General features: G+C 34.2%; 3 protein-coding genes across 12 annotated transcripts in view; 2 read left to right on the top strand and 1 right to left on the bottom strand.

The window, feature by feature from the left end:
• The window catches only part of LOC143302509 (uncharacterized), an 84015-nt gene extending 56755 nt beyond the window's left edge, over positions 1-27260 (bottom strand). Inside the window, exons 1-4 of one of the 6 annotated variants that reach the window (XR_013058096.1) lie at positions 26901-27260; positions 20885-20948; positions 20004-20196; positions 189-258 (exon numbers count right to left, since the gene is read on the bottom strand). Coding sequence is in view for 1 of the 6 variants with exons in the window: in XM_076617448.1 (XP_076473563.1) it covers positions 20004-20027 (24 nt within the window). In the remaining 5 variants the exon portion in view is untranslated. Of the gene's footprint in view, positions 1-188; positions 259-7870; positions 7996-9152; positions 9270-11116; positions 12422-19499; positions 20197-20884; positions 20949-26900 lie in introns of those variants that run through there. The other 5 variants (XR_013058092.1, XR_013058094.1, XR_013058095.1 and 2 more) reach the window with 5 other exon arrangements.
• LOC117165912 (beta-3 adrenergic receptor) lies at positions 148-16168 on the top strand. Of its 2 annotated transcripts, none has more exons than XM_033349431.2 (9): positions 148-270; positions 2738-2934; positions 4751-4888; positions 6062-6368; positions 7756-8004; positions 9137-9368; positions 9478-9711; positions 10162-10442; positions 13520-16168. In XM_033349431.2, exons 1-9 carry the CDS (start codon positions 169-171, stop codon positions 13802-13804), a joined length of 2025 nt encoding a protein of 674 aa, XP_033205322.2. In that variant the 5' UTR covers positions 148-168; the 3' UTR covers positions 13805-16168. The 2 variants fall into 2 exon arrangements, with proteins under 2 accessions (XP_033205322.2, XP_076473562.1); XM_076617447.1 differs by lacking the exon at positions 13520-16168 and adding an exon at positions 10696-10837.
• Positions 17446-24940, top strand: LOC117165911 (scoloptoxin SSD14). Of its 4 annotated transcripts, none has more exons than XM_033349427.2 (10): positions 17446-17689; positions 18126-18277; positions 21428-21661; positions 22210-22433; positions 22510-22702; positions 22790-22990; positions 23063-23312; positions 23494-23687; positions 24057-24297; positions 24413-24940. In XM_033349427.2, the coding sequence occupies exons 2-10, from the start codon at positions 18225-18227 to the stop codon at positions 24674-24676; spliced, it is 1854 nt and encodes a 617-aa protein (XP_033205318.2). In that variant the 5' UTR covers positions 17446-17689; positions 18126-18224; the 3' UTR covers positions 24677-24940. The 4 variants fall into 4 exon arrangements, with proteins under 4 accessions (XP_033205318.2, XP_033205316.2, XP_076473560.1 ...); XM_033349425.2 differs by lacking the exons at positions 17446-17689; positions 18126-18277 and adding exons at positions 19643-19782; positions 19979-20178; XM_076617445.1 differs by lacking the exons at positions 17446-17689; positions 18126-18277 and adding an exon at positions 19643-19782.
• Positions 27261-27694: the final 434 nt, after the last annotated feature.

The raw sequence follows: 27694 nt of genomic DNA, 5'->3' as shown, positions 1-27694 counted from the left end.
TTGATCTATATGTGGCTGTTGCAGATGTTTGAGATGCATCCACCATCATGATGCCGTGGATCGTTAAACAAAGGTTCGACACCTGAGTAACAACGATCGCCGAGATCCGCTTCCACTTCTCGGAGCTAACCATCTTCGAGGACGAATAAATCACGCGTTGGAAGAGGAATGGTCCCTTGGGCCTTCGGCGTGCCTCTCGTCTTCGTTTCTGCTCTGGGTCTTATTCTCAATGGTTTTGTGCTACTCGTGGTTCTTGGACTGGGCAAACAGGTAAATAGTTGTTCTGATTGATAGATAATTCGTCGATACGTGATTGACAGCGTGTATCGAGAGATTATATTTTTATTATTATTAATTGGTTCGATGTACTATGTCAACTGTAAATTTTAATTTGAAGAAAAAAATTGACTAGATAAACAATATTTCCTTGGTTCAAATGATAAACGATCTTTAAATTAATTACCAAAATCTATTGAAATCTATTGTGAATTAGTATTTATAGGCTTTTCAAACTCGATTTTCCGAGAAAGAGAAAATTCGTGTAGATATTAGCAAAATTGTATTTTATGCTGTCAATTTATTCGTGTATAACAAAAATTGTTGGAGAAACATAGGAGAATAATTAAATTAGCTACGTTGCATCGTTTAAGGAATCGAAGAATTTAAATTTGTATAGTATTTCCAACTGGGAATATTCTTAACGGGTGAAAGGGTGGTTGTTTGCAGACAATAGATCACTGACACTGCAGGAATTATTCAGGCTATCAGTCTTCTTCGATGCCCGTGTTATCGGCGACAGGAGACATACAATGAAGTTTGATAGCGTATGAAAAGCTGGACGATAAATCGATGAAAAGTCATTAGCTTTCAGCCTTAATAAACGTTGGAATCATGTTTAGGTAAAGAGTCGATGAATTTCTGATTGAATTAGAAAAGTGTCTGAATCCTTAATGAATTGGCCACTTCCGAATAGAATCGAAGCAATTATGGGTATCGGTTGGGAATACATGTTGAGTTGTTAAACTGATTGCGCGCTATCTACTATGTTTGAATGCATCTTGATCCAGTTAGGGGTCACTATTGTTATAGACCCCTGGCAAACGTTCGTGCGAATAAGCGTTTAATTAATTTTGCCAAAGAGCCAAGATATTGCGGAATCTGCTACTTGTTTCGGTAAACTTTTCGTCATCCTAGTAATTAAGAATCCTTAAATCTAGTAATAATTAAAGATTTATTACGGACCAGTAATCACGAATGTCTGATTAAAATTTGTCAAGTTACCTTTTATAAAAGAACCATTAGTATTAAAGCATGATCTAACATCAGAAAATTTGTTGCAATTTAGGATACATTCACACATAACTTATATTTGTCCAAGAGATATGATTTAATTTTGTGTGATCTGTTTTAATTTGTATCACTAAAAAATATGTAAAACGTCAAGTAGCAATCGTTTGATACAAAATTACGGAAGAAAATTAGTTTAAAATCCTGATCTCGACCAGCGAATATTGTCATCGTGTAGTAGAACTTATTATTTCAAAATTATGAAAGGATATAAAACGGTTGTAGGCTTCATGTCCTTGCAGATTTTTCTAAGATCTTTTTTTACATTATAAAATTCCTTTCGCACATTGTAGAAATTAATACGGAGTTGAGAGGTTTCGACAGAGAAATCTTGCGCGAGTTTCGAGCTACGCAAGATGGTGGCTAATCCCGTCTTTTAAAGCAGTTTCCTTTTGGGTAGAGAAAGAGAGCCACTCCTTTCGCAAGTATGACATATTTCTCAACGAAGGAATGAAACCCGCGGAAGGAAAGTGGCCACGCTGGAAATAGCCTTGTGCTTTTACGCGATCCATTTCAGTGGGTGCCACTGGCTGACCATGGCAGTTTGAACAACACAAGGTTGCGCAGTGGTTAGAAAAGATCGCATGCTTTTCGATATAATATCGAAGGTGGACACGTCGAATGGCAGCCAGCGAACTAGGTCGCATAAAATGCGCTCCTTTGCTTTGTGAGGCTCCTTGTCAGACTTGCTATATTGTTTCCCGCAAATACGTCCGGTATATGGCAAATAAAATACCTTTGCTATTGGAAAGTATATCTTCGATCGACTACGAGTTTAATAAAGGGATTAGATAAAAGTTCGTTGCTTATGAAATTATAGTTTCACTGATGTTTGACGTAGAAATATCAATGTAAAAGAGTATTGGATTTTCGACACATTCGAACATTCTTTCTGCATTCTATATTCTGGAAAATTCTTCCTATATTAAATATTCTAATATATTTGATATGATTTTCTCTTTTTCAATATTATGTATTCTCTATTCTATATTTTATGTTTTATATGCTAAAAATAAGATAAAATAATGTTTACAGGCACTTCTATATATCGATAACACTCTCTTGACTAACTTTTATGTTCGACTTTTACGATTAATATTTTCTAATTCAATTAAGAAAGTTTAATAGCTGATAGATTGTTTAATACATAAATACCAAAATGAAACCAACGATGTGTAAATTTATCTTTTATCCATTCGTAGTTGTTTTGTACAGTAGGGTGTAAAGAAGTCGACGAGAAGTAACGTTTAAGAACGAGGCAGAGGGATCGCGTGCAAACAGCGAGAAGTTTAAATTACAAGATCCCAGCTGGAAATTAAGATTGCACGGTGTACAGGAACTTTTGATCGCCATAGGAAAGTTTATTTAACAAGTTAACCGATGTCCGCAGACGCAGCAGCAACAAACCGCCAATACTTTGTTGCTGATACACTTGGGTGCAGTGGAGGCGGCTGTGTGCCTGATATTACTGATCTTTACTACTGGTTCCTGGCCAATCGCCGGCACCTGGTGTGTTTTACACGGTTTTCTTTTGACTCTTTTACATCCAGTCGCCCTTTGGACTGTCACTGGATTGAACTGTGACAGGTAAGCCTTTTACATACTCTTTTTCTCCTTTCAAAATGTTCTATCTTTATTAAACTCGTATTCGAAATCGAATTCTTTTATCGTCGAATTTTTTGGTGAATTTCTGATACACTGACTCATATCCGGTTTATATGTAGTAGGAATTTCACACAAACATTTTCGATAAAGTTTCAAAAGCTGTTCTATATTTATAGCACTTCAAAGTACGAAAATCATATTGTTCGATCCCATATTGTGGAAAAATATTATCTTTCATTTGTTTAGTTTGGTCATTTGTGTCAAATTTTAATTTCATTTAATCGTGTTAGAGACACAATAAGATGTTATGTAAAAGGAACAATAATGATAAAATTAAAATAATGTTTACAATAAGCGAACAAAGATTACAAATTCAAATGTCCAATAAATTATATCACGATAATGTAGAGAATATATTCTGACGCATTGCCATAATTAAGTGTTACTTAACGGATACAATATTCAACAAATACACATATTTAATAAATCAATTCGTTGCATCGCATCAATCAGCATTCGAAAAGCATCTGTGTATCTTCATCCATAAAGCGGGGAGGCCATCGAATTGGAAATCCCTTGGAAAAAAATCGAGTTCGATTCGGTGCCACGGTGACGTTCAACGAGCCTTACGTAGCACAAAGCTGCCAAGCTTTTCAACGTAAGATGTCAATAGAGCCACCCAGCATTCAGCCCCGATATCTCTTTGGCCGTCAACCAACACCAGATCTTCGATTCAATCAGAAACCCTTCGGCATACAGTCCCGTCATTGCTGTTCATATCTACGATTCCAGAGGAAGAGAAGGACCGATGCTCCTTCAAATTACATATCGTAGGAACGTGTAAATGTCATAATATCTCGTCGCGTCTCGTTCATCGATAATGAACATGGTACGGGACGTTTTATCGTGCCATTTTACTCCTGCTATCAGCGTCAGCAAAGTTGTTAGTATGTAATAAAAATGTCGAGGATATAAGAGATGGTGTTCTTAAATTACGCGAGGAACATTTCATGAATAGATTTAATACGGTGGTTACAGGATTCGATACACAGTTATAAATAATGAAAGAATTTATCATGAACATTCGACACATTTTAATTTCCTTTTTGATACTCTATGTATAGCGTGCCCTCAGTATAAACAACAAATCACTCTCGCCTTTCCAATAGTTCAGCAACTAATATGTCCGAATTGACGAGATGCAAGTCATAACTTTTACGATTTTATTACTTTACTTCAAATATAATAATCAATCGGATAAAACAAGCAAATATCCGGACACTTTTAACCGTTAGTGTAATTATAACAACATTCTTAATCAATTTAATATAATTTAGAAGAGGAAAGAATTGCACGTGATTTGAAGTCACGTGTTCACATACAAATATTTGTCACGTTCGGGAGGCAAGAGAGACAATTCGGAATGGCGAAAGGTTAAGGATAAAAATACAAGGAGACACGCGTAGTTCTTCCACTTGAAAATATCGTGGCTAGCCGGATCGAACGCGTTCGATATTTTATTCATGGCCCATACGAATTTAAACTGTCGCATTCCTTTTCGACAGCGGCGTGACCTTTCCTCTCCGATCTCGACTCAGCCACCTACTTTTTCATTATTCACTCATGCACGTTACATTCCAACGATTCCAGGATGATCATTTAAGAGCGATTGTCTGAAATGGGAGACAGGGCCATAAAAAGATTCGATTTCGAACGTCGTTGAGGAATTTCCTTTCCGGAGTTTGATAGTCACAGTTGTGAAGATTGAACACCATAATGGCGGGGATTCTTTGTGCAGATATTACGCGATCGCTGCACCGCTACATTACGCCGCATTAGTATCACCACGACGCGTTGCGGTTGGGCTAGCTGCATCTTGGACAGGGGCTCTGTTCTTATGTGTGCTGCCCTTCTGGGGTCTGGTACCGCCTTACAGGTTCGTTTGTTGTTTGACAACTGGTCGAAATCTCTTACACGATTCAACTAATGTTATTAATGAAATTAATATACTAATTACAAGTTACAAGTTATCTGTGCCGACAAATTACGGAGATCGCATAATAAAACAGAGAAAGTTCTATACAGTGGTTAAAAATGGTATGGATACACCAGTGTGTTTATTATAATATTTACATACTAATTAATTAGATCCGAATATATTAAATTTCATACCATTTGGTAATACCTTCACACGACGATAAAAATTTGATACAATGAAAATGAAGTATAAAATTTGACCAAAAAAAAAGCTTCATTTGAAAGTAAAGTGTGCAAGCTAGTACTTGTTGTAGTCACTGTATGTAAGCTTTACAAAATCAATAGATTACGATATTTATCTTAACATTGTAAATTTATAGAAAGCCTATATCTTGTAACTTGTCAGTTCATTAATATTATTAGTTGATAAATCACCGTACAAGAGAGCACCGATGTTCGATTTGTTCAATTTATTCGATTTTCAATGTATCTTTTGTAACTATATGGGTCTTCGTTCATTTCTTTCTTACGTAAAAGATGCTAAATTTTGTTAGCAGCATTAAGAAATTGGAGATAGTTTTTTTCCAGCCAGTCTTTGCGTGATGAATGTTCAATGCAGTCCTAATAGAGTTTCGATTTCTTTATTCGAAGCAATATTTCATCCGCGTTATTTGCGCTCGTTACTGTGTCAAGGTTAGGATTAATTAGATTCATTTTAAAATTGCTCAAGATCCTGCAAAAAGAAAAATAGTTTCACCGTCGAATAATCGGAACATAATGCACGTAATACGACTGGAAAGTTAGAACAGATTCCATATTCTTTAAATTTTTGTCGCATGAAATAATTTCTTTCTTCCTAGTTTAATAGTATTAATAATATTTCAATACCTCAAATAACGCGGTAAGAAATTGAACACGAAAAAACCGCTACTTGGAACAAACCTGTAATTATCTTGTTTTTCTCCCTCGATCTTCACATGGCTTAAATAAGTTATACGAGACGTTTTTTATTCCTATTATCACTACCCTATCCTAAATACCCAAATTTAAACGGCCCTCCAAAACAAGGAGAACAACGAAACAGACGGATGACAAAAAATTAAAGGTCACAACCTGCTGATTGTTACCACAGATACAGTCCAGGATTGGGCTGCTGCGCGCCAGATTTTAGCAACGATTCGTGGGGTTTAGCGGCGGCGCTTTACGGGGCTGTTTATGCGATTCTGGGGCTGGCGCTGCCCGCCATCCTCGTCACTATCTGCAATTTGCGTGTGCTTGGCATAGCGCGTTATCACCGGCATCGAATCGCTAGCGCAATTTACGAAGTCACCCTGAGCGCCCAAGCGACCATCACCCACCAGCGAAATCCGTTTTTCGTACCAACTGTCACGGCACCTTCGGTCGTCAGCCCACCTCGCTTTCATAGCGCGGCCAAAACGGTTTGTACATCCAGAGATCAGCGTAATTTCTGTTTGCACTGCATAATTTTCGCATCGCGTGATGTCAGCGGGATAGACATAATATGATGTCATGTGGACAATTTCAAACGGCAAACCGTGTTCGAGCAAGGAAACGATCTCAGTAATTTCGTGGAGACACGTACGGTGTGTTTGAGGAAATCTCTTTGAGGAAAGGTCTTTGAATTTGATACATGCGTTGCTTTTACAGTTAATATTTGGCATTTAATCCGTCGGTGATTAAAGACATATATATAGTATCGGATCAAATTTTTTAACTAGTTCAGCTTCAGATTGAAGATTACGTCAAGAATTTTCGATGGCTTTTGTGGTTCCTGCTAGCTTTAGAGTTGAGTTCGTAAAAATTTGTATAATTCTGATAAGTTTTTTTTTTAGAATCGGTGCTCCGTTCTGCGCCGTTTCACAAATTTCTAAGATTTATCGAATCTTTTAAAATTTCCATTGATTTTAAGATATTACGGATATTTTTTCCGGAAGACTGCATTTTATGCGAAATTTAGAAGCGTAAAAATGTATAGTATACACATAATATGCAGAAATATACATACTTAAGAAATGTACATACATATTTAACTATAGACTGAAATAAAAATATAATTTTAGAATTTTAAAATTCTTTCTTTGTGTTTGTGCTTCATAACATTGCAACCGTTTCAATCTTTAAACGTTAAATTTTATAGTAGCATAAATATTTGATCGACCAAATACTGATGCATTTATTCAATGTAAACGATTTCGTAGGGATTTTATTGACGTAGTGTAAACGCTATTAAACATTACATAATACAAGGAACAATAAGCATTATGTATTTCGTCTAAATATTTCAAACTAATTAATATCCACGTATAATATTCAATTCCACGAATCTCTAATTGATTTTTGTCGATTAAGCTTTGTTCAAAGGAAAATTCATTGACAAAAAATTGAATCGAAATTTTAATCATTTCTAATCGATTATCCGGTAGACTTTAAATCAAAAGCTTTGTAGAAAGACGTAAATCAAAATCCCGCTAGAAATTGAATTTCTACCGAACAATACAATCGCCTCCAGGCAATTCGTGTGTGTTTAGTTCAGTTTTACGTTCAATTATCTGCCGCGTATCTTTTAATGACGCAATTTGTCTGTCCGATATAACACCGACAAACATTCTGGACGATCTGTTGTGCTCGCGTTGATTTTCCTCCATAATAACTCTTTGACGATCAATATCACGAACTAATAACATAATTCTATTTAACGAGTTCCTTTCATTTGCTAATGTCCCATTCGTTCAACGACACGCAATTAAATTGTAATTTAAATTATTTCATACAGAGTATAGCGACGATGCTATATTGAATTTCTAGGTAATGCAACTGGTTGGTTCTCTATATTTGCTTTATTTCCCATACTGCGGTCTGATTCTTTGGGAAGTTTGCGACGTCGGTAATCAGCCGCATTTCTACGATCATCCCAAACTTGCTTCGTTGGCCTCGCTTCTACTCGCTTGTTCTCCACCCATCAACGGCCTTCTCTACGGCTTGAAATCGCAGACCCTTAGACGATCGGTGCAGAATTATTGGCGGAAGAAGGCGACCAAGTCGGAACTTCAACAAGTAATAATCAACGATTTGAAATAATTTTGCAGTTAGTTTGGAATTTTTCTAAAAAATGTCTTTCTTGATAAATATTTTTTTCCTTTTATATTTACTTTGAGATATTTGAGACATTAGAACTATCAACTTTTAATATGTACCTAAATATAGTGAATCATGAAAATATTTGACCATAGAAAATTTGAAGAAAGTAGAATGAAAGAAATACTATTAAGTACAACGAATTCGTGTTCTAAAATGTATCGATAGATGCAATTTACATGCTTAAAGACTACTGTTACTCGACATAATTGTGTAAGAAATAACATTTTCTATATAATTATTGACTCAATCACATAGCTGCCAGATATGTATGTGCCGTTGTTCAAGTCACTTTCAATGAATTTTTCTTTCTAAAGAAACATTTCGTGCGATACATATGATGGCCAAAAGGATCACAGTCGATCAACGAATGTTCGAGATTCTATCATAGTAAATCTATGCAAATATAATCCCCTTGGAGGTCAGTAAAACTTCATTTCATAACTTTGCTACAGAGAATCTATTGCAATCTTCTCTTCCATGATATTTTATGATGAAAAAATGCACATCTTTTTAATACAATAGATTAATAAGTTTGAAATTCCACTTTGTAGAAAAAGTTCTTAGACTTATTCAACCCTTTCCTGAATTTCTCCTTCATAATGAATAATAAGAGAATTATTCAAAGTAACAGTAGTAGAAGATTTATTCAATCTGGCTACCTTTGGAAAATCGTATTTCACCGATTCTCAAGTATTTCTATGAATATTTATTATATACAAATTGAAGAAGATTTTCCAATTGTTTCCCGCAATTAATTTTCAACTTTTCATAATTTACTCAGCATGTAATTTGGAAGATAAAAGACACGGAGATATATTTCAACATATCTTGAAACATGAAAAAATGTAGCATAAGAAGTTTTAACTGCAGTATTAAGTTTACAGTACAGTTTAACTCCAATAAACTGCGTAAAAGACAATCTTTTTTTTCAATTTTTCTTTTCAATCTCTTCTGTTTAGCGAACGAATAATCCAAGTCATCCATAAATTCTTTTTCCCCGAATTTAATATTCGGAAACGATCGCTGCTGACAATGGATTCTAATTCAGGAGATTCAAGCGAGGACACCGAGCGTAGCAGGATCACGAAGACCGTCCGGTAGCGGAACTGGCTCTTTCTTTCCATTCCCGCCGTTGCAACGAAGACTCAGCGAAGCCTTGCTGGCGTTGGGATCCTGCAGAACTGGAAACAGTTTCGACAGCAATAATCTCGGCTTTCATCGAAGCAGATTGCAGCCTGCCGCCTCGTGCAATACACTTCGCGTACCCACTTCCGAATCAGGTTAATAGTACAAACTTAAATGTGATTTTTGGCTTACGATTTCCGATTATAAAATTCTTCTCTGCTTGCTCTTCAAAAAATATAATTATAACTTATATTATGCATATAGGTGAAAGCAGTAAATTAGTTAGGTCAAGTGCGAGCGCAGCCAGCCTGATGGGTCCTCATTACAGAAGCGATTTTATTGGAGTTGATGTGAGCGCTGGTTGTTCCATAGCAATGAATGAAACACCAAGAAGAAGCCCAAGGATTCTTATAACGAGAGCTTATAGCGAGGATAGCCAAGATGGAGGAAGTCCATTATTGAGGAAACCTATTCTGGCCAACGCTCTTCCGTGCGACAGTATATATTATTCTTTTATTTGCTGTTTTATTGGAATTATTATTTTTATTTCATTCAGGCTTCGTAAAAAATTGCTTCCAAACGAATATTCGAATATTTTGCGAACTATTTACATTTTTTAAGAATGCTTGATTTGATGGATTTGATATGAAAAAAACTACTGTTATACGAAATCAGCTATAGAAAGTTTGATAATCCTTTCACGCTCCATGTTGATCGAACTTTTATAAGCTATTAATTAACCAAACGATAAATATATTTATCTTCTGTAAAACTGGTCTGAAATTTGAGTACAGTACGTCTCCTTTACAAAACCGTTGTATCGTTATTACTAATGAATAAAAAATAATCGTTCTCATAACTTAAAAAATTCATTTTTGAAAGGATTAATTTTCACGTAAAATAAATTATTTAACAATTTGGTACTGGATCTTTGAACCCGTTTCGTAGAACGGAGATGGCGACATTGCAGCACCGGAAGCGATAGCAGCACGGGAAGCAGCGAGACGAGCGTGTGGACGACGGGTGTTGCGCAAAAACTCGTCAAGGCCAATGTAAAAAGCGCATCGGACATGTGGCCTGCGTCGAGAAGATTTGTACGAGGAAAAAATTTAGAGGAAGGACCACTTTTGGTTGGCGCCAGACCGAGCAATAACAGCGAGAGCAGCGATACGACGGACACTACAGCTACCACAACCACCACCACGATGCCCAGTAAGCAGGTCGCGATGGTAAGTGTTCGATGTACAACTTGAAAAATCTCTATACGTTACAATGACCTGTATACAAACGATTCCCAGCCTTAAGAATTGTATTCATGTAGACATCTTTTTGTTGGTTTAACGATGTAATAAACAGATAATGTGACGAAGAGAATATTTTAAGTATTTTGGAAATTAAGATTATTGCTAAAAATAAAAAGAAGAACAAAAATAAACATTTTTTGTTCTTATCAATTTTTCAACTTGGCCTTCTGCTTTTCAGCTATTTGATTTTGGAAATGGGATTTTCGAAATGAAGATCAACTTAAATTATTCAAAACGTTTTTGTTTTCAATTTGGACCATACGATTACGACAGTTTCAAAGAAAACTGTGTAGCTGGTGATGATAACTGACTAATAAAATGCAGAAGATTCGTATTGATTTAAATACATGTTCCTGTGTATGTTACATGTTCACGACATTCTTTTACATAGCACTTTTCACATAGTCCATAAGTAGAAATTAAGCGGATTAAGATTCGATAAGCTCAGAGGCCACAAAACTGGTCCTTATTCATGGACTTATTTCACACCAAGGAATATCCTAATCCTATGGAGACACTAACGAAATATCTTGCTAAAACCATGATCTCTGTAAAATATCTTGCGGAAGCGTCAAGATATATCCTGGTGAAAAGTTTCGGAGAAAATCTGAATAAATTAGACCGTTAATAGTCCATCCGAAAAAATGCGATTCGATAACTTGGCCATTCAATATTCCAACTCAAACATGTAAGCTACAGCGATGTTAATTGAGTACATGTCAGGATTAATATGGATGTACAGGTAATAATGACAATTTTGTCAATTGAGACACCCATTGCTATGAAAGGTCGCTTTGTCGTTGAAACAGACATTTCAAAGGAATTTGGTCTGTCATAAATTATCAAGTGCCCATCTATAAAATCGAATTCTTAATCTGTAGTCTCTATCGTTCAACTGTACAAGATTGACGCGGTAAACATGAATGTGTTGTCGCATTCGATACCTGGATTTTGATCCATTGGGAATGGTTCATTCGATGTGGATTCAAATGGACCATTTCTAATACGGTTAAAATTCTAGGATCATTTTGTATTTCATCGATCATCGATTTTGTATTTCATTTCTCCGTTTCTCCGTAATGGACGATCGAGATCTTCTTTCAATATTTATTATCTGCTGAACATTCGAATGTCGACGTGACGATTAGGACATTGCTCAGTATAAAAACAGAAAGTATGTCGGTAATTTCCATGACATTTGCCGGGAATCAGTACAATCATCTACTACATCATTTGGAGTATAATAATTAGTACAATAGTGTAACTTGCTCGCTGGTATATCACCGGTAGTTGACTGCTTGTTCTTGTACGCAAACCTCGTTCGTTGATTTCGCCAATGTATGATTTCAATATTCCTCGAAGAACAAATACAGTGTTTAAATAAATCCGTTGATAATTGTCTCGAAGTAACGACGATAAAAGTTTTCTCACTTCTCCTACTCTCCTGTTTCAACTACAGAGCGATGGGACAATGTCTGTACGTCTGCGCGGAAAGATAAGATACAAAAGTCTCGCTTTAGCGAGATACAGAAGTTCCGCTTTACGTACCGACTTTCGTCCATTTTACCTGTTGCCGAATTTAGCTTCCGAATATTCCCGCTAATTCTTGGAAATGGAGTCTCGACGTGAGCTGCAAGCGTGTCGTATTAAGTCGCATTGTCTCACTGCATTTCATGTGCTCCCGTACTGAATGTCGATATGTCACTTACGTTTATTCTTTCCTCTTACCTCAATCGAATTCTCAGAATTTATCAATCCAGATAAACATGCACGTTAAATCCAGACTGTGAATGCTATAGTGGACATTTCTGCATAAATAGCGATTTCTTTGCATACTCGGAATAGACGCTGTATTTATCCGCTAGACGATTGGCCGCGCGAAGGTTAATCAGCAGATCAAATGTCTAGAAAAGAGAAGGTCATATCGAAAAATCGATAAGAACGAGAAGTATTTAATTTTTGTCGTACGATCGAAATGCACAATAAAAGATCGGGGTTTCCATTTAGAAAAACTAAGCTGACCGTGATATAGCTAAACGACCTTGACCCAAGATAAGGTCGACAACAAATGTCTCCTTCCAAACTCTACAATTTTTGTTTAAAGCATTTCTTCCGATAAATCTTAGTTTCTGAGATATTTCGTTGCCTTAGGTTAAATCGAGACACGTGTATAATTCAAAGTATGTCATGCATGTAATTTTTAACAGATAAGTACAGTGTAAGTGTTAAGACGATCGTGCTACACACGTGTAATCTATAATTTGAGAAAACGACAAGTCATGATAAGGAAATGCAATTCGCATAAGACGATTCTAGACCATAATAGCTGATTACATCATGTTCACTGCAACTAGGGTTGCCATCCGTCAGGGTTTTCCTGGATTTGTTTTTGTTTTTAAGGCGTTTGAGGACGTACGCCGGGATTTCCTGATTTTTTCCGATCATTTATGTTACCATGTTATATGAGCGGTGATCTGTCATACGTCAGAGCGCCTATACTAATATACTGGATAGCGATGTATTTGTTTTTCCAGAAGTGATTTTCAAGTGTTACGTTCACATTAGACGCAATAGAAGCTGTCTAAATGCAAACGCAGAGCTATTCGGTTTCAATGTACAATCTACAGAAGTTTTTATCTTGTACCTAATGATATTAGGTCGTCCGAAAAGTTTCTTTTGTTTTATAAGGAAATAATGGATGCACAACATTTCCCGTTTTATATTATTTTATCGAATTAGGTATGATCCATTTTATTCTATCAAAATAAAGATCAAAACGTTCGACAGATTAGGTTTCATGTTTGTATAAAGATGCATTGTTGTAAAAGACGAGTCTGTAAAAGAAAGACACTTTTCGGACAACCTAATATTTTGTACATAATCCAAAAATTAGATAGAAGAGTCCGGTTTTCAGGCGGAGAAGTTCAGAGTTTCCATGGTCTTTATCCTACGTTAGTGATTTTATAAATGGCAACCCTAACTGTGACGAATAATATGTGCAGGAAAACGGTGGCTATCGGGAGAAAGAGAAAGAAAAAATAAATGGCAACAAGAAAGAGGGACAGCAGAGCGAGAGCGACAACAGTTGGAGCAGCGTCGATGAGATCGAATCGAAGGAAATGGCGGACAAGAGCATAGAAGAGGATTTCGAGAAAATCGAGGAGGAAGCAGACGCAGAAAAGTGCAAGCAATTGAGGCGGAAATCGAAAACGATTCGCAAACCGGATGTTCCTCAGAATTGCAAAGAGACCGCGCAACGAAGGCCCCTTCTCACCTCGTCATCCTAAGTTCGATTAATCGATCAACGTACCTTTTTCATCGTTCCTAATTTATTATCATTTTCTTCTCGTAATTTATTGTTCGACACTGCAATTTTTTAACGCGATGGAGATCATTTTGAGGCAACTTGGTAAAACAAGGTCGCTGAATGAAATTTGTTATCGACCCATTAACAACCGCAAGCAATCGTTATTTTTTAAAGAATCGAGTTCTTTGAGACTCCTGATCGATTATCCGCGTTCAATTCAGGAAGAACAGCGTCGATGAAGCTGATCGTGTCCCCGTATGCTCGATATCACCTGCAATGTGTCGACATATCCTCAAATTATATTTTTCTACTTTCACTGACAAGTCACAGCAGCGTTAACGAGGAAACCGTGGATTTCTTGCGGCCATTGCGGTCGCGCTGGAATAAGAAAACCCGATCGAATATCTACATTATACGCCAACCACAATGAAAAACTTGTTCTCTCGTAGAAAGTTCGAGGGAAGGAAAGTTGATCATCCTCGTACGGGCATCGACTCTCACAGAAAAATGCTTGCGCGCGCGAAAGAGCTCGTTGTATAATAATAATTTTCTTCGTCACCTCGCGGGTAATATCTCGCGACGAAAATTTCGCGGTGGATTTTTCGGCAATCACCCTCGCTATCGGAGATTTCGCGAAAAAGTACTGGTAAGAAACGATCACGATACCTGAGAGAGTTCTCTTCATAGTAGAACACTCGATGAAATCCATGAAATATCGTAAGAAATCAGTCTGACTTGGGACACGTGAATCGTTTGGTCGTTTCGACGAATTGTACGAATTACTATCGTGGTAATTTCGCGATATAACGGGCAATAAATTCCCTCACCGCTTTCGCTGATGTTCCTAATTAATGGATTCGTGAAAGACAGAAGTTTGAAGAAGCAAATATTAAATATCGACGAAAGTTGCTTTACCGTCTGTCGTGGATGATAAGATGAATAAATGTACGAAATTAACGTTTATCTATGCAGTCTAACGTGTACAACGGTTTCGTCTTATCTCTTCAGAGATAATGACGAGTAAAATGTTGATGAGCATAAGGAACTTTTGTTAACTTTTAAAAAGTACAGTTGAAAGAATTTTTGGCGAAAATTTGAACATTATAAATTCCATAAATGACAAAAACACGATAATCTGTTGCGAAGTCAATTTTTCAATTTTGTATCTACTTTTATAATTTTATAATCATATTAATACTAAGTGCATTTCAACCGTTCTAAGGCAATGTTCAAACGTCTATGTTTTGCAAATTACTATATATTTTAGAAGCTATGTGTATGTTTTAATAGTCGTCTCATTAAGAAATTTTAAAAATGTGGAACGAAACTTCAACGCGAAGAAGAAAATATGTCAAAATTCAAACGAAATCGTGCACGAATGGAAACGAACAAGCTAACGAGAGGAACACATTAAAGAAATTTAATCAATGATGCGCGAAGCAATTAAAATAGACGGCCGTTGTGAGTTTATTGATATTAAACAATAGTTACGTTAATACAATCACGTGGACGAGCAGATACACGTTAATAAAGAGTGACAGAACGAACACTTTTTACTAGCAAGTTTGTACAATCGTGGCCAACCACTGTGTTTACACGGGCACGGTGGATTTATTCGCAATTAGGTGTAGCAACAATCACCTAAAAATTAACCGATATTAATGTTGGTGGTTATTGGAATTGATGTTTTGAATTTTGTAGACGATGCATGATTGTCGCGTGTGTATGAGAGCGTGTGCTAGTGTGTGAACAGTGTCAAGTTCAAATGTTCTAATTTTTAAGAATCGTTGGAATGGAAAAAAGAAGATTATTTATCGTTTTTTAAACTCTAAGCGAATGTTACGAAAAATTTAGAAAACAAATGTTGTTCGACTAACGATTAATTTGCAACGTATTTATGAAATTTCCTCTAGGAATTGTTTTAATGGTTTCAATTGAAATGTCTCTTTAGTATTGTTTTCGAAGAAAAATATGTCAAGGTTACATACGATAAATGTGATTCTGCGAATCTTGATCATCAGAAATTTGCTATATTGTGCTCAATTTTTTCGATTTGCAGCGTGTACAGTCACGATGCAAGATTACATAACGAGCGGAGCGAATTCATGTTGTGAGTACTTGGACTATTTGCTTTCGAATTTGTCAATTAGAAGTTAATGAAACGATCTCGTCATTTGTTGATCTCAACATAGAGCACAAATATTTTATCATTCCGGCGTGAAGAACTTAGTCGGGTACCGCGTGTGACATTAATGTTAATGGTGTTAAAATATCGCGATTTAAATGATGTTTGAGTGTACGTCGTTAGTGCAAATAAAACCGAAAAATGTTCTAAAAAAGATAACAGTCTTACGTAATTATTTCCTCTTTAGATTCATAGCATACCATCAAAAATTACTGAATACTAAATTATAATAAATCAGAGAATAATGGAATAAGCCAAACTGAGTCAAACTATAATTAGTAAATATCCTAAAAATGATCATTAATAACAATTATTTCCATCTTCATTATTTCCATCAATTCACCCTTCTCCTTTATCTCATCTTTATCTGTTTGTTAAAGAAAAGAAAAAATCGATTGGATGTTATTAGCAAATACTTCAGTAGCAACGGCGCCATTGCGCAGAATGTTACAGTTCGTCATTTAATAAGGCACTCAACGATACCATTAAACGTAACATTTTTCGAATCATTGTTAGAGCAACGTGCCGAAGTTTCAGTCGACCAACTTATAATAGATTTTAGCAAAGGTTATTTGCAAGATCACTTCCGTTTCATGCCAGCGGCCACTGGGACTAACTTTCCAAACTTGTTTATCCGATCAAACAGGTCACAAAATGAATTTCAAGTGACAGATCTACCACGAGACACTACAAAATTATTCTTCCCTTCCCAAAGTATTTATTTCACGAATAATTGAGGAGCTGACGACAAAAACGGCCCGTGTCAAATTTTTCAAAGTTTTAGATAATCTAATGATCAGAAGATTCATAATAGGATGGAATCGGTATTTTGAAAAATGTTCTATGTCTACTTATTTTGGAGCATTAGATAAATTTAGATTAGGTAAATTCATGATTTTCTCGATAAAGAACTCGAGGATGCATTTCAAAGGATTAATCTATTTCCGTAATTATTATTTTCAGTAACCATAACGATAATTATCTCAAGAAATACAAAAAAAAAGAAAATATCAAATATTCAAAATTAGAACAGAAGTAAAAGATGCTAGGAGTGTTCTTTCGTTTTCCGAAAGAACGACAAACATGTACAAAGGAATATTTTTAATGTGAAATTTTCTTTGGTGAATATTTTAATTTCGAGGAGAATTATATTGTTTTGTCCCACGCTCATCTTTCAGAGTCGAAAGAGGCATGTTTTCTTATCGCGAGAGTGTTTCACGCCGAAAGAGGGCAACGAGGTTACAGAGAAAAAACGATGCACGCGTAGTAACTTCGAAACAAGGCCTTCTTTTAGAATTCAAAGTCGTCTGAACCATAACCCTGTCCCCCTTGGCCTAATATTGAAATAAGGGGAACTAAATTCGTCCGCGCGAGCAAGAAACAACAATCCCTTCTCTGCTACGATCGGGTCTCGCAGCGAACGCGTTTCGAGATGTTTTCATCGAGAGCTAAGCCGGCAATCCGGTCAGAGCACTGCGTGATAAATCGTGTGCCGTAGCGACACGCGTTCTGTGTCCCGCGCGATCTCAGTCGAACGTCGATCTACTTTTATGAAGAAACTGTGAAATTATTCTTGTATCTCGTTATCCTATCAGTGAATAATCGCGCTGTAACAAGATGAGAAACAGGCAATGATACGATTAACTTAATTTTTAAAAAAGAAGACGATGTTCAAGAAAGGTATTTAAAATAAATAACATATTGTACGTTTTTACGTAACGAAAGGCAATTTTCTATTTGTGAGTCGCGTTAAAAGTATCAGAAATCGTTATTGTTATTATCTTTAACAATGGAGTAATAGCGGAATGTTCGTGTTTTATAAAGGATTGATTGAGTTCGTGGTCGCATGTAATGATCATGGGACTCTTTCATTGCAAGATATGCACGTTTCAACTGATAATTGTTTCAAATTAGAATCACGCAATCATGTGCAGTAATTTTCACGTTATTTCCGTGTTAAATTTACGTGTGGTTACCTTAAACATATGTCGGACAATCTTTATGCGAGCCGCTACCTTCCTCATATGTATGAAAGAGTATTTTTAACATGTGACACGTGGTTCTATCTTCTTGTCATGGCGACGTTCTTGTCATTTATTACTCTTTGAATTCTCAGAATGTCACGAAGCGATCAAATGCGTCCTATTGAATGACGATCGGTGAACGTTGTGTTTATAAAGTTCGTTGAATTTGAGAAGATATAACCGTAGAGAAGATGACGAGGAGACACAGCTTAGCGGAAATAGAGGAGTCGAGGAAGGAATTAAGGTAAGATCACAAACGATCTGTATTACCAAACATTACAATAAAAAAATATTTTTTCGAGTAAAAATATTGTTCCGTATAAAAGAAAAAAGTAAACTTGAGCGTATTATGGCGTTCTTGTTACTAAGTATAACACTTTTTATCTGACACTGAGTTCCAATGAGTTAATCTAACGTTTTATCAATGAACATGACCAAGCAATAAAAGTTAGAAACGAAATAAACGGAGCAGTTGCTCAAAGATATTGTGCAATTTCGTTACTTTGTGTGTACTTGTTTTTGCTAAATCACATTGTATAATGCTTAGCGGTTCCTATAATAGCCATAAATTGTCACAATTGCATGCCACTTCCCGATAGTCCACCCCGCTTGTTTTATGACCCAGATATATGACTCTCCGAAGGATGTTTAATTAAGTACTGTCGTATTACAGGAGTTTTTCTTTTTTTATTTTCTATCTTTCTTTTTTCCTCTTATAACGCAAATCTTTCTTTTTGTTACGTAAAAATATTGAATGATAGCGGCAACATAAAGATTAAATAAAAACCGACATAAAGATTAAATAGATATTTTATAAATATTGTCACTGATAATTTTTGTAGATTTTTATTGTGTAGGTAGTTAGAGATGCGATATTGATATCACGATTTCTATTGAATTTTTTATAGTCCTCCAGATAGCAAATACATACTATGTCGTAAAATAATATGGAACTCTTAATGTCGTAATATAATGAACGTATATAAAGTAACGTATTTATTGAGTATTCTATACTTCTTATAGTTTAAAAGTATATTTTAAATATTAAATAATAAATTTTATTCTTTAAAAATTTCAAAATTCACTTGTAGCAAAATTTCTTTCATCATCAAAAAACCTGATAATCTATAATGGCATACGGAAGATAATAGTACTACTAAATTATTTCGCTGTAGTAGCTTATAAATATATGCATGTAGATACGTATATCTATTAACCTTTACGTCATTTAAGTAATATTCAACTAAAAGTTTACATTTTACCTTTTTACTCTAAGAGGTTAGATAAATTTAGAATAATTATCGTCAATAATTGTAAAAGACTTTAACTTGTGACAGTTATTTGTCATTTAAATCATAAAATTTACTTAAAACTTTACTCGATCTTTTAATTTTGAATGATTGGAAAAACGTAGAATGAATGTTGTCAGTAATCGTAAAGATGTTGAAATTGCAATGGTTATTTACCTTACTTGTTAACGTTTTGAAATCGTGTATGGTACATGCTACACGTCGAATGGAACAATTCTGTGCCAGTGGTGTGAAACGCGCAAACTCGAATTGATTTTCTCCGGTCAGCTGGTGTTGTTCATCTTCCGACGATACGGTTAATTTTATGCACGATTATCGATGGATAAATTTCTTTGGTAACATGAACGATATACATCAAGAATCCTCGACAAAACGAGACGAAAGTCCGTGTGAGAAAAGTTGAATGTGAATGGTGATAAAAAATCGTCTGTTTTTGACGGTAAGTGTCAAATAATGCGCTAAACAACAGAAACTAGATATACGTGAGTGGTAGGTGGTGTAGCCTCGAAACGCGACGTGTTTACCCGAATCGTCCAAAGGTGGCGACAGTTGTTTGATGTTTTGGTAACGGTTATTGTCGATATTGGTCGATAACAAGATCGTTAACCATTACATTTTATGGTTCCTCTTTGTAGCAGCGAAAAAATATGACTTCCTCACCTTCGTCCAGTACCAGTTCCGCATACGCTAGTACTGACGATGTTCGTCAGTATTACAGTAACGATAAACGAAATTTCGTTGGTTCGGACGATGTCGGAACAACTCGGCTATTGCGTTCATATTCACCTCATCGTAGCAAAGCGGGAAGATTCTTTGCGACACTGCGAATCGACAAGTGAGTTCTGCTCAGGTCCTGTGAATTTAAACAAGAGAATTGCGCGTCACAATTTGTTTAAAATTAAGCCTAATATTTTTCGTTTCTGTTTTATATAAATTTTGCAAAAAGTAGATGGATAGATATTAAGTAGTTTATGCAGATGAGCATGGAATATGTATATAGACTTATTTGAAAAATCTGTAACTGTTAATTTTTAAATCAGCCTGTTAACCGCGTCATCCCTTCACCAACAAGTTTTTATCATAGGCTAAAAATAATAAAGAACCATAAAATTAAAAGATAATGAAGAAGAATCAATTTCAATTAGTTTGATTTTGGTCTTTGCAAACAAATATCTGTTAATCTTTGTAAATATAATATAATGTACGCGTAAAAATCAAGTAATACATTTAAAAAATAGAGGATCTATGAGTAATAAAGTTATATCCAAGAAATAATAGGTCTGAATGACGAGATAATTTGTCTTTTCTAAATAACAGGTCAAAATATTCTATATGTACATGTAGATTTCTAGATTAGCAACAGAGAGCACTCTACACATAACCTTCGTAATGAATTTGCTTTCACTATGCTGATTCATTTATAGATACCTTTAATCAATATTCTATATATTCATGCTATAAATAATATGTGTGTCATACATTACTGCAAAAATTGTAGTATATTTCATTTTATGCATAAGTAATTTATAAAAATTGCTTACGTTACAGAATTTTTCACCTATTGACAGCCACTTACAGCCACCAATTATTTTGTACTACCGGCAACTAAAATGCAAAGAAGCATCATAAAAAGTTATAAAATATCTTGTCCTTTTGTATTATAATTTTTCTATAAAATTTATTATAATAAAAAATTATATAAACACCTATCTTTAGAATAATTAAAATCGATTTTAATTTTTGTATTTAATTAAAATTAAAAGATCTAAATGTTAATAGTTAATAGTTATCTAACTATTAACTATTAACTATAATAGTTAACTATAAATAATGATTAACAAAATTGAGTGAAAAGTATTAAAAATTAGTAAAATTGATGAAACTTCACAAAAATTTATATATATTACATAGTAAGTATAAAATATCACAAATCGTCTAGATGATATTTGTTTAAAACAAATTTATTTAAGATTAATTAAATTGCGAAAAATATTTTTATTATTTATTTATTCCATAAATTCATATCAAACATATGGTTTTTCTATTTCCTATGTTAAGTTCATTTGGTTATTTATTATTTTCAGGTCCTACATTAATGCGAAAAGTATTATAATAGCAGGAATGATATTAGCCATAGTAATTGTTTCAATAATAGCAATCTGCAGTGTTTATGGAGCCAGTAGGGACGTAGAAATTCAAGAAAACGAAGATGTACCACCCGATCCGGAAATACTATTACCTCCGTCATGGAGCAAATTAAAAATTTTTAAACGTGGTGCCGTTTGTGCAGATGCTGCACAATGTGCTAGCATTGGCAAGTATGTAAAATTATATTGCTATTATATGAGGCATTAAGAACAAAAGTGGACTAGACCACATTTTTTCTGAATGTGAGCTTTTAACTGTGAGCTTTTTTTTATTCCAATATTAATCTATTCCAGTATTAATCATACAAAGGTGGAAAAATTCAGTTTTTTTCAAATTGAAGTCAGATAACAACGAAATCACTTATTGCACTGAATATCTTATGTCAACATTTATTTTATATCGCGAATTACTCAGTTTGTTGAATATAAAGATTAGTTTACTTTTGCTCTCAATACTTTAAATTAAATTACTATATTTGTGGATGTTTATACATTCATAGGACATGTTAAGGTACACAATGTAGATAATAGACAAAGGTATATAAAATATCAAAAGTGTAATATTCATTATATCTGGTGAGTGAAACAAATCTTCGCGCGGGTTTCATTTCTTTAGTTGTGTTCATAAAAATATAAATTTGCATAAACATCCGCAGCCTGTGCATTATGTCTTAAAATATACGACTGAATTATTAAATAAATATATCATGTTCCCATAGATCAATTCTAGAAAAAAATGGCTCTGCAGTGGATGCGACCATAGCTACAATGATTTGCAATGGTCTCGTGAATATGCAAAGTATGGGTATTGGGGGCGGATTTTTTATGACAATTTACGATAAAGCCTCCAAGCATGCATACACGTTAACCGCAAGAGACCGTGCTCCGTTAGCTGCAAACGCTACTATGTACCAAGGGAAGCCCAAAGAGGCGGCATTCACCAGTAAAGCGTTCACTTCCTATATTTTTAATGAATAAGTAAAAGGCTATGAAATCTGTATGTTCACGAATTTCATTAGGTCCGTTGGCTATCGCTGTTCCTGGGGAATTGGCAGGGTACTGGGAAGCTCATCAACGTTTCGGTAAATTACCATGGGTTGACTTATTCAGGCCCTCGATCGAATTGTGCGAAGAAGGATATAATTTGACAAAAGTTCAACACGATGGATTCAGATATAATGCAAAAAATATTTTAAAGGATCACGTATTAAAGTAATAATTCGAAAAACGTATTATAACTTCCATAATTAATTACCTATAAGCTTGAAGATAGAAAACACTAGATTTTTTCCATTTCAGGGAATTATTTGTAGATCCAAAGACGAACGACTTTTATAAACCAGGTTCGATTATTAAGCCCAAAGTATTTTGCAAAACTTTACGAGTAATCGCAGAGAAGGGAGCCTCAGAATTGTACAATGGGACATTGGGTAAACTTTTAGTACAAGACTTACAAGAAAGAGGGGCAATAATAACAATGAAAGATTTAAACAATTACAGGTATTTATCATTAAAGTACTTAAAAAAATACAAATTATCGACCATTGAGCTTTTTATTGAAATTATCTCTAGAGCAACATGGGATGAACCACTTGAGTCGAGTCTCTCCAATGGAATGAAACTTTTTACAGTCGGTTTACCCGCTAGTGGAGGACTTCTCACCTACATTTTAAATATTTTTGATAGATTTAATTTTACACCTGATAGCTTAGCTGATTTTAACAAAACCGCACTTACGTATCATCGAATGATAGAAACGTTTAAATATGCGTACGCGTTGAGAAACGATATGGCCGATAAAGAATTTGTCGACATGGAAGAAGTGAGTAAACGACGTAATTTAATGAACAAACACGTTTTCTGTTATTCCGGTAGTTTATCAGAGATCTATAGATATACTGATACTCTATCAGTAAAATTTTTTAAAAGAGATGCGCATTAGATTTAAGAACATCATACAAAAGTAACCACATAACGTTTCATTGTAATTCTACTTGTTTAAGTTAACAAAGAACCTAATGTCGAAGACTCGCGCACAAGAAACACAAATGATGATAGATGATTATAAAACGTGGGATGATCCAGCGCATTATGGAGCACGCATGCTGAGCAGCGCGAAGGATCAAGGAACTGCTCATGTTTCAGTATTAGCGCCAAATGGGGACGCAGTCTCAGCTACTAGTAGTATCAATTTCTAGTACGTTTATTTTTTAACATTAATAAACTTCTAGATGGAAGTTTTCATTAATTGCGAGGCTTTCTGGAGAAAAAGCTCATAAGATACAGCAGTGAATTGAGTAATTTGCGTTGGTAGTTCTAGTTTTTCAATATTATTATGTTGGAATTGATTATGATTGATAATAGTTCTTAAATAGTTTTTACTTTATTTTTTTAATTAATAATAATAATTCAACTATTTTACTATGTAAACAGGCTCTTTTGCAAAAGGCTCTATTATTTTTATAGTTAATACACAAACAAATTTAATAACTAATTTTGATACTAAACTTAATATTCAACGTGTCACTTTTTAATAGATAAATTAAATAATTGCCTCTTTTATCAGTTTTGGAAGCGGAGTAGTTAGCGAAAGTACTGGAATATTATTGAATAATGGGATGAATGATTTTGGTATACCGTCAGCAATTAATTACTTCGGTATTCCACCTAGTCCGAACAATAATATCGCTCCTGGAAAAAGGCCTTTGTCATCTATGGTACCTTCGATCCTTGTCGATGAAAATGATGATGTAAGAATGGTCGTTGGTGCTTCTGGTGGTACTAGGATCACCACGACAGTTTCTCAGGTTAACATTTATCAATTTAATATTTTATCGGGCATTTCGTAAACATCGCATAAAGATTGTGTTAACATAAAGTTAATCCAGTGAATGTGTTATTTCTCAACTTTTCTATGTTTAGATAATGGCTAAGATTATATGGATGAACCAAACAGTGAAGGAAGCAGTGGATGCTCCTAGAATACATCATCAATTGGTCCCGCCAAACGTGTCATACGAGTATGGTGTGCCAAAGCAAATAATTGATGGGTTGAAAAAGATTGGCCACAAGACTGCTCGTTACAGAATTCGTGGTAGCGTAGCTTGCATCATTTACACTAAGAACAATACAGTATACGGGAATGCGGACTTCCGGAAAGAAGGAGACGTGTATGGAGTCGATTAAATTCTTCCTAATTAAAACAAATGATCATTGGTGAACCTACTAATATATAGATATATACATAAATTGCTGAACTGTTCTGGCGACTGATCGCAATAAGTGTTATTCAAGTTCCCGCGGTATTAAACTCTTCAACGTTTAATCACCAAAATATATAAAAATCTTTTGAAAGAGAAACTTTCCATGATAATGTTTGTTATGTGATGTTTTCTCTACGCTGAATTGTGCGAAATTAAAGTTCTTCAATAAATAATAATAAATATTTTACACACATTATTTCTTAATATCATTTTCTTATTCTTATTATTATTATTATTTCTTTTTAATTACATTTCGATCTAGTTTAACTTATGAAATATGCTACATGAATGTTCAAAGTATTTTTTTATGTCTTTAACGTAATCGCGATCTAATTATGCTTATTGATTCAATGAATAATCACAATATAGGAAGTTTGTAGTAAACTCTTATCCGATCGAATTAGATTCTACCTAGTACTATCGATCCATGCAGAAATACGGGGTGTTCTACTATTAAGCAACCATTAAACTACGACAATAAATTTAATAATTTCGTAGAGTGCGATTCTTCCCAGTTAAAAATATCACGTAGTGAAATCAGCCTGAATTCAAACATAATTTTGGAAGTTATTTTAATCTCTTTTTATATTTTACATCAATATGTTCTAAAATATTCAAAAAACATCCATCCCATACATATTCGAGTCTTTGATTAATTACTTCTCGTAATGTATCTCATGCACTGATAATTCGTTTTAATACATATAAGTATTCTAGAAGCGAAAGTTACATCCAATTACGTTGCTGATATATAAATAATGAGTCATTAATCTGTACATTACTACATAAATACATTTTTTATATTTACAAAATTTATAGATCATTCAGCTTACATATATTAATTATTCTAGAAATGTTTTTGTGAAATTTATTTCATATATTGTATATTTCTGATATTGCCCGTTATAAAATTTTTTTCTAGAAAGTTTTTGTAATAAAGGATTAATTATAATACCAGCGTCTAGATATATACTTTTGTAAAAAGAATAATTATAATAACACGGAAGTATATCTAAATTTGTTTAAAGTATTCAATATTATTATTAACTCGTAGAAAGTAATTTTCAACCTAATTCGAAAATTTCTAAAAAAATAATAAAGATTTAAAATAATAAAAATATTTCATCTAAATAAGACGTCTGCTTTTATGCGCGGAATGAACGTATAATGCTAAATATTCATAACGTAGATGTCGTTAATCTATATGTAATGAACTTAAGACTCGGCGATGGAATAAACGACTACATACATATTTTTTTTCAATATTTCTAGCTGTGCGCTGAGGTAACAAGTTCAGATCGATTAACGGGATTTCACACGTATGCGACATCTTTTCAATGGACTATATTTTCACAAAGTCGATAGTTTCTGGTAGCTTCGATTGATCTTTTATTTAACATACTACGAGCAAATTTTTATGTGCATGCAGTAGAAAACATTCGTATTTCCTTTTATTGTTACAAAGTAACATAAAAGTTGAATTTACTTCAAATACTAAAATTGAATGTGACCGTTTTGATCGATACATTTACAAGTGATGGTTAAATCATTTTTTATTGACAACTTTGAAAGACACTATATTTCTGAGCTGAATCACAATAATCGTCGATAAGGTGAAACAAAATTTAAAAGTCATTGTAAAACCTACTGTATGAATTCGTAAAATTCCTCTCTGACTCCATGATCCTTATCTTTTTTCTTATTTTTTTTTTTTTTAGAAAAACAGAATGTCTCTTATGTACTTCAATATAACGAATATTCTTTTTTAACAAAAAGAAATTAATTTGTAGTGCATGATAAGTAATTAAGATTAGAAGAAATGTGCTTCATGATAATCGTAAATAAACACAGATGTGTAAATGTATGTAATTGCGTTGCGAGACACGTATGTCGAAAATGCGGGACGTAGATATATGTACAGACACACTGTTATAAGACGTATACGTATCACATATATACATGTATTTTTTTACATGCTGGGCAAAATTGGCAAGTAATAATCAAATGGGTTGATAATTCATACGTCTATATTTGAACCTCGTTATCAATCGGATTCGAGATACATATACGTACAAGTACAGTTAACCTGAAATGTTCTCAACATGGATACTCTACTGCGCATTTTTCACCTTATCATTTTAACTTACATCAGACTCTTACAAGGCAGCATACAAAATATACTTAATATCAACTGCTTTACCACGCCCCATGCAAACATTTTTGTACTGCTCTTTTTCCTCACTTCTCTTGAGATATATCAGCGATATACAGAATTTTGTGGAACATTTCGTTTACAATGGTAGGGATACTCCTAGAAGTCAATGTAACAAGCTGCCGATTGCGCGTGCGTAATAGATCAACGTGCTGTTTGTTGCCAAACATAGGATTGTTTCATAATAGAGATTTGGTACATAAATCCAGTGCTTATTAATATCTGTTACGTAAAAAAGCATTTTTTAAAAAGTAGTACATAATGTCAAATCTATTGAAACTCAGAACAATGCCTGAGAAAGTACATATAAAATGACTGTTGAATATATATTCAGTTGCCAAGCTAAGATGATACACTATCAGGGCTGTCTATATTATGCTACAAAATTACGTATTTTAAATTTGTTTATAAATTTTTAATGAACAATATTTGATGACATTAATTTTTGAAAGATTTGCTTCAGATTATACATATATTATGATTCGCATATGCAACGATATTCATTTTTGAAATACATACGTAAAAGACGTAAGAAATTCAAAACGATATAAAGTTGTTTGTTTAATAAATAGATAATGGAACTTTTTTTGATGACAGCTAATCTTTTTTATTAATCTCTGCAATCAGTAATACAGAAAACATTAAGTGTTTTCTAGAAATTTCAAATTCTAATATGTATGTTTTGTTCTTGAAATGTTACTTGTACGTTTTTCAATATATTAGGAAATT

The sequence above is a fragment of the Bombus vancouverensis genome, chromosome 3 (genome assembly GCF_051014615.1).
Source record: "Bombus vancouverensis nearcticus chromosome 3, iyBomVanc1_principal, whole genome shotgun sequence".
In the NCBI taxonomy this organism is placed as follows: domain Eukaryota; kingdom Metazoa; phylum Arthropoda; class Insecta; order Hymenoptera; family Apidae; genus Bombus; species Bombus vancouverensis.
This window is presented reverse-complemented; position numbering and strand designations above follow the sequence as displayed.